Source organism: Staurois parvus, unplaced genomic scaffold (genome assembly GCF_062004578.1).
Source record: "Staurois parvus isolate SC_StPar_1 unplaced genomic scaffold, SC_StPar_1.0 ptg000320l, whole genome shotgun sequence".
NCBI classification, from domain to species: Eukaryota; Metazoa; Chordata; class Amphibia; order Anura; family Ranidae; genus Staurois; species Staurois parvus.
In genome coordinates, this window is record NW_028318116.1 from 2,106,300 (window position 1) to 2,118,644 (window position 12,345).

At 40.8% G+C, this 12,345-nt stretch overlaps 1 protein-coding gene across 2 annotated transcripts in view; it reads left to right on the forward strand.

Moving 5' to 3' along the window:
* CLCF1 (cardiotrophin like cytokine factor 1) overlaps positions 1-12,345 on the forward strand; it is a 114,710-nt gene that overhangs the window by 37,630 nt on the left and 64,735 nt on the right. The window contains exon 2 of one of the 2 annotated variants that reach the window (XM_089683706.1): positions 8,938-9,101. In XM_089683706.1, the coding sequence (XP_089539832.1) occupies positions 8,938-9,101 (164 nt within the window). Of the gene's footprint in view, positions 1-8,937; positions 9,102-12,345 lie in introns of those variants that run through there. The other variant, XR_016313626.1, reaches the window with a different exon arrangement.

Genomic DNA, 12,345 nt, shown 5'->3' on the forward strand with positions numbered 1-12,345 from the left:
TCAGTTTGGTTGCCCTTCTCTGTACTTTCTCCAGTTCCCCAATGTTCTTTTTGTGAATTGGTGCCCAAAACTGAACTGCATATTCCAGATGAGGTGTTACTAATGATTTGGGGGTGAGGCTACATGTTTTGAGGCATTACCACCTCTTTCTCAAGCCTACCCACCTACAACTACATCTGCTCTTTATGGATACAATGGCCACCCTTAAATCCCACCCCTAGTGAATATGTATAAAGAGAGCTAGGAGGTTCAGAGTTCATGATGACCAATGATTTTATTATTTTCTGATTCATTAACTGAGTCAAGTGTAAGGATTTAAATTCACTTGTTTCAACTCGGAAATAAATTAAAAGTCAAACCTTTTCAGTTTCATTAATAAAAAATGGAAACATGGAGTAAAGCACTATTCCAAAATAGAACATACCTTACCATCTAAGGAAAAGAAAAGACATGTAGGGGTCTGTTTATATATTTTTTTTCTTCACACAATTTTCACCTAAAATTCTCACATTTTTCTAAATGGATTCAATTGGAACAAATCTGTGAATCCAGGGTGAAAGTTGTATGAACCTTATTTATAAATATATATATATATATATATAATACAGTCGTACCTCGGTTTACGAATTTAATTTGTTCTGTGGGACGTTTCGTATTGCGAAAAATTTGTAAACCGAAATGCGGTTTCCCATAGGAATGCATTGAAAATCAATTAATCCGTTCTGAAGGTTAGGAAAAAGTAAAAAAAAGTCTTGTCTGTTCAAAATTCTTTATAAAGTGCACTTTAAAGCCATAAATACTGTACAGGGACATGATTACAAATGAATTTGTAAATGCATTGAAAACCAAGTAATCCGTTCCGGAGGTCATCAAAAAGTAAAAAAAAGTCTTATCTGTTCAAAACTCTTTATAAAGTGCACTTTAAAGGCATAAATACTATACAGGGGCATGATTAATAAAAAAAATTTGTAAATGCATTGAAAACCAACTAATCCGTTCGTATTGCGAAAAAAAATTTGTAAACTGAGGCATTATTTTCAATGGATTTTCATTCGTAAACCGAAAATTACTTTAACCGAGGCATTCGTAAACCGAGGTACGCCTGTATATAAATTGACCCTAAATGTGTTAAGGTGCAATCCACTTATTAATACCCCTAGTTAAACAATACATTTATTTATTACAGGTACTTATATAGTGCTGTCAATTTACATAGCACTTTACATATATATTGTACATTCACATCAGTCCCTAACCCTCAAGGGGTGTACAATCTAAGGTCCCTAACTTAAATTCATACATACACATACTACGGCCAATTTTGACAGGAGCCAATTCATCTACCAGCATGTCTTCGGAATGTGGGAAGAAACCGGAGTACCCGGAGGAAACCCACACAGGCACAGGGAGAACATGCAAATTCCAGGCAGGTGGTGCCATGGTTGGGATTCAAACCAACGACCCTAGAACTGCTAGGTGGAAGTGCTAATCATTTAGCCACTGTGCTGCCCATAATAAATGCATTTTGTGATAGGAAAACACAATTATATTGTTTCATATTCCTGATTTATTTATTCAGATAGGTTTGCAGGCTTAAAATCAGTATCTCTATAATCTAGAAATTGTCCAGAATGATTTATTATTTATTTCAGGTACTTATATAGCGCCGTAAATTTACGCAGCACTTTACACATATATATATTGTAGATTCACATCAGTCCCTAACCCTCAAGGGGTGTACAATCTAAGGTCCCCAACTTACATTCATACATACACATACTAGGGCCAAATTAGACGGGATCCAATTAACCTACCAGCATGTCTTTGGAGTTAGGCAATGGCTGGGAGATTTATACAAATATGCACAGATTTACTGATACCCTTCCACGAAATAAGAAGAACCCACAATTTTCCCTGAAATAACTTAAAACTGACCAAAGTAATTGGCATCCACCATTGTTTATTTCATACTTAAGCAAAATCAGACTTGACTTTTGATTTTGAATCTACAGAATATTTTAAATAATAAAAAAAAACGAAAATGGCATGGCAAAAAATGATGGGTCCCTTAACTTAATATGTTGTTCCACAACCTTTCGGCCTGGTTCACACTTGTGCAAATTCAGATGCGACTTGAGTTGCTCAAAATCGCATGACAATGGAAATCCAAGTTGCACTACATAATTGCACTGACAGTTGGATTAAAATCGGCCAACAGGTAGTTTGGCCCACAGTACTGAGGGTGATTGAACGCTGATTGAAATTTGGCCAATTCAGTGGGGACTGGACGAATATCAGTTTGAGTATGGCCACCTCTGCTTGACAGAAGTCAATCATTTGACTGATTTCTGTCAAAAGGACATGTTGCAAAATTTGCAGTGTATTCTGATAGCAATAGGTCAAAATACAAACTCCCGGAGTGGGGGATTCCTCCATCTACCTAATTTATGTGGATGGAGGAGTCCATTGTTTTTTTTTCTTTCAGCCTGCTGGCTGAGCGCGAAACAACTAACAGTGTATGGTCAACTTTAGGCGAACTGCTTCTGCTACCTCCCTATGCAGGGTGCCATCTCCAGATCATTTTTTAGCTCTTTCCATAGATCTGGGGTCTTCAAACTGTCTAAACAAGGGGCCAGTTTATTGCCTTTAGACTTTAGGGGGGGGCTGAACTGTGTACAGCGGTAGTGGAAATTTTCCTAGCATCAGTAGGAGTAAACATCGCCATATTTGGTATTAGGGAGAAGAACAGTGCTCCATCGTTGGTGTCACTGGGAAGAATAGCGCCTCATTGGTGTCATTGGAAAGAATAGCGCCCCATTGTTGATGTTAATGGGAGAAATGGTGCCCCATTGTTGATGTCAGTTGGCAGAATAGTATCTCATATCAGTGGGAGAAATAGTGCCCCAAGGGCCAAACAAAGGCAAGCAAAGGACCACAGAGCCTCTTAGCTCCTGACCACAATTTGACCTTCTGGCTATTACACCCAGACTGGTACTGAGCGTTCCTCACTGACAATCAGGACTCCAGCTCCCCCCTAGCTAAACAAAGAGGGTGCTACATATGCAGCTGCATTAAACTGCTGTATGCAGAGTGACAGTAGGTGCTGGGCATTGGAACAAAGAGCATTCCTGGCAACATAACAGGCACCATCGGGACTGAATGATCTCTCTCATGATGGTGCATGTATATTGCCATCTCACATCAAGAGGAATGGTGTGAGACAATGAGTCTGCAAGTTAAATCACACTGAACACCAAAGCTGGGTCACCATTTTCTGCTGACACAGGTGCACCATTCCTTCCACAGACAGAGGAGAAACATTTCCACCCACTGGAAGATGGACAGCATTCCTTTCATTGACACAAGAGCAAGATTCCTTCCACTGGTAGAGGGGCACCATTCCTTCCACTGGCAGCAAGGCACTATTCCTTCCATTGGTAGATGGGCACCATTCCTTCCACTGGCAACTGGGCACTATTCCTTCCACTGGCAGAGGGGCACTATTCCTTCCACTGGCAGAGGGACACTATTCCTTCCACTGGTAATGGGGCACCATTCCTTCCACTGGTAACGGGGCACTATTCTTTCTACTGGTAGAGGGGTACCATTCTTTCCACTGGTAGAGAGGCACCATTCCTTCCACTGGCAACAAGGCACTATTCCTTCCATTGGTAGAGGGGCACCATTCCTTCCACTGGCAACTGGGCACTATTCCTTCCACTGGTAGAGGGGCACCATTCCTTTCACTGGTAATGGGGCACCATTCTTTCCACTGGTAACGGGGCACTATTCCTTCCACTGGTAACGGGGCACTATTCCTTCCACTGGCAGAGGGGCACTATTCCTTCCACTGGCAGAGGGGCACTATTCCTTCCACTGGCAGAGGGGCACTGTTCCTTCCACTGGTAATGGGGCACCATTCCTTCCACTGGTAATGGGGCACCATTCCTTCCACTGGTAATGGGGCACCATTCCTTCCACTGGTAACGGGGCACTATTCTTTCTACTGGTAGAGGGGTACCATTCTCTCCACTGGTAATGGGGCACTATTCCTTCTACTGGTAGAGGGGCACCATTCTTTCCACTGGCAACTGGGCACCATTCTTTGCACTGGCAACTGGGCACCATTCTTTGCACTGGCAACTGGGCACCATTCTTTCCACTGGCAACTGGGCACTATTCCTTCCACTGGCAACTGGGCACCATTCCTTCCACTGGTAATAGGGAACCATTCCTTCCACTGGTAGAGGGGTACCATTTTTTACACTGACAGAGGGCCCCTGTTCCCTACACAAAGGGTGTCCAAACTATGGGCCTCCAGCTGTTGAGGTACTACAAGTCCCATCATACCTCTGGGTGTCTTGCCTGTGGATGTCAGAGTCTTGCAAGGCCTCATGGGACTTGCAGTTCCTCAACACATGAAGGGCCATAGTTTGGACACCCCTGCCCTACACTGACAGAGGGGCGCCATTCCCTCAGCTGATCAGTAACTGTCTCAATCCAACAATTAGCTGATTCACACAGGAAAGCTCTACTTTGAGTGCATTTAGGTTCTTATCTCAACTGAAGCCTTGAAGAAGAGGGATGCCAGTGATGCTTTCTTTGAAATCACTGTTCTTGATTTTGAAAACATCTGCAGACAGCTTATCGATCTTCCTCACGGGCAACTGTTTTTTGGGCTACCCAATATATATATATATATATATATATATATATGCTGCATGTTGAAATGCATAAAATATATATAAATAAAATATCTAAAAAGCAATTTTAACATATATTTTTACATATACACCGTGTTCCAAATTATTATGCAAATTCTATTTAAGTGTCACAAAGATTAAATATTTTGTTTTTCAGTGTAACTCATGGATGGCATTGTGTGTCAGGGCTCTTTTGATCACTGAAAACAATCTCGGACACCTGTGATAATTAGATTGGCAGGTGAGCCCAATTTAAGGAAAAAATTACTAAAGGAGGGTGTTCCACATTATTAAGCAGAGCACAGTTTTCAAGCAATATGGGGAAGAAAAAGGATCTCTCTGCTGCCGAAAAGAGTGAAATAGTTCAATGCCTTGGACGAGGTATGAAAACATTAGATATTTCACGAAAATGTAAGCGTGATCATTGCACTATTAAGAGATTTGTGGCTGATTCAGAGCACAGACAGGTTGGTGCAGATAAAGGCACATTGAGGAAGATTTCTGCCAGATCCATGCATCGGATCAAGAGAGCAGCTGCTAAAATACCATTACATAGCAGCAAACAGATATTTGAAGCTGCTGGTGCCTCTGGAGTCCTACGGACATCAAGGTGTAGAGTCCTCCAGAGTCTTGCAACTGTGCATAAACCTTCTATTCGGCCACCACTAACCAATGCTCACAAGCAGAAACGGCTGCATTGGGCAGAAAAATACATGAAGACTAATTTTCAAACAGTCCTGTTCACTGATGAGTGCCATGCAACCCTGGATGGTCCAGATGGATGAAGTAGTGGATGGTTGGTGGACGGCCACCCTGTTCCAACAAGGCTGCGGCGTCAGCAAGGCAGTGGTGGAGTCATGTTTTGGGCCGGAATCATGGGAACAGAGCTGGTCGGCCCCTTTAGGGTCCCCAAAGGTGTAAAGATGACCTCTGCAAAGTATGTGGAGTTTATGACTGACCACTTTCTTCCCTGGTACAGAATGAAGAACTATGCTTTCCGTAATAAAATCATCTTCGTGCATGACAATGCACCATCTCATGCTGCAAAGAATACCTCTGCATCAATGGCTGCTATGGGGATAAAAGGAGAGAAAGTCATGGTGTGGCCTCCATCCTCCCCTGACCTCAATCCTATTGAGAACCTTTGGACCATCCTCAAGCAAAAGATCTATAAGGTTGGGAGGCAATTTACATCCAAACAGCAGTTCAACAAATTCAAGCAGAAACTGTCCAAAAACTCACAAGTTCAATGGATGCAAGACTTGTGAAGCTGCTATCAAATAAGGGGTCCTATGTTAAAATGTCACGTGACCTGTTAAAATGTTTAAAAAGTTAAAATGTTGTTAAAAGTTTGATCAAAATAGCTTTTGATTTCAGTAAATATGCTGCAAACACAACAAATGACAATTTTCAGTTCTTTACAACCTATAAAGTGTTTTGAAACTTACTGTGCGTAATAATGTGGAACAGTCCATTGTAAGTTTTTTATGTTTAAAAAAAATACTGTTATCATTAGGAGGTTTGTTCAATAAAATTTGAATTGTACTCTTAACCTCCTTGGCGGTATTCCCGAGTGTAGCTCGGGGTAACATTTCAGTACCACAAACGGTAACCCCTAGCTACACTCGGGAATACCATGCGGCACTGCTCCGGCATTTGTTCTTCACTTACCTTACCCTGCGCTCCCGCGATGTGTCCCCTGCAGCATCCCCGGCCATCTCCTCCAGCCGATGCCGGCATCCGGCTTCATTTGCATAATAATTTGGAACAGGGTGTATTTGTAAATGCATTCCAAAAATGTAGATTAAATGTATTTATGTATTTTTAAAGACATACAGTATATTTGAAAATGTATTTTTAAAAATATTTTTCATATATTTTTTAAGAAAAATGCATTTCAACATATAGTGTGTGTGTATATATATATATATATATATTTGGGAAGAATATTTTTAAAATATATTTCAAATATATTTTTCTTCCATGTGGGCTGTTTGTACAATATGGGGAAGAGAAGTGTTCTGTAGTGCCAACTGAAAATAAATGCAGCTGCTGCATAGGACTGGAACGCTTTGATTTATTAAAGTTTTTGGGTTTGGGTATGTTTCAACTTTAGTTGTCTGTATCTCTGGACCTGCTTAATGCATTGACATTGGTTTTTCACTGGTAACCTCTGCTTATGCATGTTTTCACCATTTATTCAGTTTTGATACCCAGGTTTGGGGCAAGTAAACTTCCTGAAGTATTTGCTGTTTTGGTTTGTTTAAAACTTAAATTCTCATCCATTAAATACTATGAGGTTGTGAAATGTAAATAGGAAGAATGCTGAATAAGAGTTTGCTAGTATACAAATTCTTATCCCTGGAAATATAAAACCCAGTGGATGGTTGAGTCCTAGGTGTCCACCTTGACCACAAATATCGGTTTGGTTGGATTTATTCTTCATGTAAGTGAAAAAAAAAAATATTTCCAAAGTACATCCAGTGTCTGAATTGACAATTAGAAAATAATAAACCAGACCTTGGCAGCGGCATCTGTTCCCGGATAGAAGTGCTTTTTCCATCCTTGGAAATATGTATGATGGAAACTAATTGCAGATAAATTTTTCAATAGTTAATCATGAGTCTTCCTGAAGATCGGAAATGAATATTCATGCCAGAAGTGATTACACCCACCAGTAATTTGCAAACCTTAGGGCCCTTAAAGTAAACTTTCCTAAGAGAAAAATGAAGTCTGCTGTTGCTTCTGAAAATGCTAGCTGCCTGGCTGTCATGCTGGCTTTCTGCCTCAATGCTTTGAGTCATATGAGCAATATGTTGAAGTCAGAATAAAGTCAGAAACGCTTATCTGGATCAGTAACTCAAAGAACTGTTTAATAACATTTAATTAATGAAAACTCAGCATTAGCATTTCTCAAAGAAAACCTTCTCTTAAAGACACAATTCTTTCTAAGTGGGACCTCTCTTATAACGACTAAGTAATCAGATTCTAGCTGTCATGTCAAGCCCGAGCAAAGGAGTGAATGAAAAGATCTGATTGATTGCAAGGTTCCAAACCACTTTTTTCACAGTCTAGATATGTTTTATTCTGCATTCTGTTGCATTATACTTTATATTGTGTGTTTTCTAATTGTTCAAGTTGATTTTCCTGTTAACATGAATGTTATCTAATATTTGTTTTTTCCCCTCTTTTTTTTCCTCTCTACATTTCACAATTTATTTCTATGTTCATATTTCACCTTGTTTAATTTTATTAATTCTCTTTTCCTTTCTCATCATTTCTCCCTTCCCTATTTCTTAAGTCCTTTTTCCCTCTCCATCTCTCTCTCCCACCTTTTTAATTTCCCCACGGTCTCTCTTCGTACTCTCCATATGTTCTCTGTATATCCCACTCTGTCCATCCTGCCCTCTCTCTTTCTTTCCCTCTCTGTCTTCCTGTATCTCCCTTTCTTTTCTCACCCTCCATTTCCTTTTTACCCCTTCTATTCCTCTTCTTACTCATTCTTGCTTTCCTCATCCCCCATGGTCCCTTCCTTCTTTTTTTCCACCTCTTCACTCTTCTCTTTATCCTGCTTTCCTTTCTGCCTTTTCCCCTCTCTCTTTATCCCACTCTCCTTTCCACCTCTCCCCTCCTTTCTTTATCCCGCAATCCTTTCCACCTCTTCCCCTCTCTCTTTTTCCTGCTCTCGTTTCCACCTCTTCCCTCTATTTATCACTCACTACTTTCCACCTTTTCCCATCTCTCTTTATCCTGCTCTCACTTCTACCTCTTCCCCTCTCTCCTTATCCTGCTCTCACTTCTACCTCTTCCCCTCTCTCCTTATCTCACTCTCCACCCCTCTCTCTTTATCCCGCTCTCCTTTCCACCTCTTTCTTCCTTTCTTTATCCCGCTCTCCTCCCACCTCTTCCCTCCTCTCTTTATCCCGCTCTCCTCCCACCTCTTCCCCTTTCTCTTTTTGCCGCTCTCCTTCCCACCTCTTCTCTCCTCTCTTTATCCCGCTCTCCCACATCTTCCCATCTCTCTTTTTTTGCTTACTCTCTCTCCCACTTCTTCCTCTCTACCTTTTTATTGTTTTCCTCCACCTCTTTACCTCTATCCTCTCCCTTTCACCCTCTTCCTCTCTATCTTTATCCTGCTTCTTTCTTCCCCCCCACCATCTTCTTGTTTATCCACCTTCTCTCCCTCCCTGTACTGCCCTCTCTCTTAAAACCTGGTCACTAACTGTCTCTGAAGAGGGCTCACAGAGAGTCCTATGTGCTATGCTTGTATCTCTCTTGCATGCTGTCTCTGTTGATGCTTTAAACGTAACAGATCCTCTTGCTAGAAGCTCAATACAGAAAAGCTACGATCTCACGAAATACCTGGAACACCAACTTCGCTCACTTGCTGGACCATATGTGAGTAAATAACTTTTTTTTTTTATTATTGTATTTGCCATAAAGTTACATTTACTGTTTTTGTATAGATTTTGGTTTTGCAGCAGTTGCCCCCCATTAGAATAATATTAACAAATGGGAAAGTGAGTTTGGTTGTTTGGACACTTTGATTAATGAGGTGTTGCCATAAATAAGACTGGCTTTAAATTGTCAAAACATGTTAGACACAACTTCATACCTTTGTGTATTAAAGTAGGGCTAAAGCCATTTTCTTTTAGTTTTTTATAGACTTCAGCTTTGTATTGCCGTTTATGTATGTGTGCTATATTGTCCCTCACTTCCTGTCCAAGAGAGCTGCAGTTTCTAAAGCAAGCAAAACTTTCTCGTATTAAAAGAAGTATAGACTCCAGAGAGAGAGATATCATATTATCCCGGTACAAATCATTAGTAAGACCTCATCTGGAATATGCAGTTACATTTTGGGCACCAATTCACAAAAAAGAACATTGGGGAACTGGAGAAAGTACAGAGAAGGGTAACCAAACTGATACGAGGCATGGAGGAGCTCAGCTATGAGGAAAGATTATAGGAACTGAATTTATTCTCTCTTGAGAAGAGGAGAGTAAGGGGGTATATGATCAAAATGCGTAATACATAAGGGGGGATATGATCTCCATGTATAATACATAAGGGGGGATATGATCTCCATGTATAATACATAAGGGGGGATATGATCTCCATGTATAATACATAAAGGGGGATATGATCTCCATGTATAAATACATCAGTGGTTCATATAGTGAACTCCGTGTAGAGTTATTCACCCTCAGGTCATCACAGAGGACAAGGGGGCATGCTTTACGTCTGGAGGAAAAGAAATGTAATCTCCAAACACGGAATGGTTTCTTCACAGTAAGAGCTGTGAATATGTGGAATAGACTCCCTCAAGAGTTGGTTCTGGCCAGCTCAGTGGCTTGCTTTAAAAAAGGCCTGAATTCTATTCTAGATACACAGAAAATAACTGGATACTAACATTTATAGGTAAAGTTGATCCAGGGAATATCCAATTGCCTCTAAGGGGATCAGAAAGGAATTTTTTTCCCCTACAGGAGCAAATTGGATCATGCTTTGCTAGGTTTTTTTGCCTTCCTCTGGGTCAACTGTGGGTGTACGGTTATAACTTTTTTTTTCTCTTAATGGTGGAGCTGGATGGACTTTTGTCTTTTTTCAGCCAGGCTAACTATGTGACAACCCATGTCATTGGCAGTAAGTAAGAGGAAATCTCATTAATGGGGACACATACATTAATAAAATTGTCATAAAAACATAACAGGATAAAATCTTGATGGGAACTTCAAACTTTGGGAAGAAAATTCAAAGATGATAAAAGTTATGGCTGCAGCTATAAGGTTATAGCTCTCCCACTAAAGTGTAGTAGTATAGTGCATCCAGGGTAAGAACGTTTGAGGGATTAGTGGATGAGGGTTTCCAGTTGTACCCACAATCTTTTGTAATGTGTTAAAGAGAGATTTTGAAATCCCAAAGGGAGTGGTTTAGCACAAGTATAGTAAAAGTGGAAAAATATCCATTCAATGATGTATAAGGCCATCCTGCCAAACTAGGTATGTGTATGTTTGGCCCAGTCCAGCCCAGTCCTTCAAGTTTTGTTGGACAAGTATCCACCGGGGTTTGCAGTTGAGGTCATATAGGTTGTCCAGTTGGGGAGGAATAGTTAAGGGTTCTGCATTGCAATTCTGTTTGTTGATCTAATTTGTCATCCATAAATTAAGAAATGTTGATAGCCTCATCTTTTAGGATATTGATCTATACATGAAGTTGTGGTGTGTGTGTGTCAGTGAAACCTAACTACAGAGGATGCAGTCTTAGGGTTGGTAATATAGAGAAATAAATCACCTGCATATAGGATTATTTTGTACTCAGCGTCTCCTACCAACAGTCCCTTTATGGATAAATTATTACGAATCACAATAGCCAGGTGCTCCATAGGAAAGAGAATGAGGTTTTTATTGGTGTTTGAAACTTCCTGTCCTGGGGACACCAACTCCCCTCCCTCTTTCCTTGTCCAGGTACCACCGGGGCAGGAAATGAGGTGAAATCACCCCCAGTGGGATCACAAACATCAATAAAAACATGACACAAGTTCTAACCATTCCCTATTCTATCCAAAACAAAAAAAACATGTTTTGGCTGGAGTTGGGCTTTAACGTCATTCCAAGTCTACCCAAGTCTCCCTGCATTGTTTGTACATTAACCTTCTAATGACTTGACTACAATGCAATTACATCCAATAGATTGCAGTGGAGGTGTGCACTAGGCAGCCTTCTTACTATGCACTACAATGATGCAGCCAAGGTCTCTACTGCCAAATAACAGGTTCTCTTTAAGGTTTAGCAGAAAGATTCCTGAGACAGTGGTTAAGTGGTGTTCACTGACTTTGTATGTTAAAGGCCAAGAAGAATCAGTCTCAGTACTTTTGTTACAATAGTCACCATTTTTGTTTTGGGCAGTCTACCATGTTTTATTAATATTCCTCTAAAGACCATTCATGAGCTGTAATCCACATTGACTCATAATAAGATTTTTATAGGATTACATAATAACCTTTGTGTATAAGCTGCATCTCCGTGTTGCATTGCTTTGCGTGATACAGGATGATTTTGCAGAGGCCAAAGGAACAAATATGGGAAACAATCCTCCACCTGCACCAAGCATAACTGGATCTGTGTTTCAGTATGGAAAAACATTCTTTAAAAAATCTCATATAATCTTTAAATTGTATGATATTGGGGAATTGTTAACTCATTGATAGATGCATTTGTAGTGACTCCATAACAGTCCAAACTGTGGTTATTAATAAGGCTCGCTAGCCCCCTTTTTCGAAAGAAATGCAGAGTTCAACAGAAAAATGGTTGACCATGCAAGGGAATTTCACCATCAAAAACAGGTAACAGAAAAATGCAGAGGAACCTGACGGGTCCCTCAGACAGTATCTCAGCTCTCCTGCTCTGGCAGCCAATTCAGTTGCAGCACCCTGCTGCCTGGGTCCACTCCCTGGCCTCTTGATAGTGGTTCTTCTTGACATCCAGAGGCTCTCACACTCCTCTGAGACCTCCAGATACCCTCGGCCCCCTGGACTCACCTAGGTGTTCTGGCTCTCGTAAATTTCCACACTCGCTTAGCCGCCGTGATCTTCTCAGCCCGATGGACATGGCATCTTTCCTCCAGCATGCAGTGCTGTCTCTTG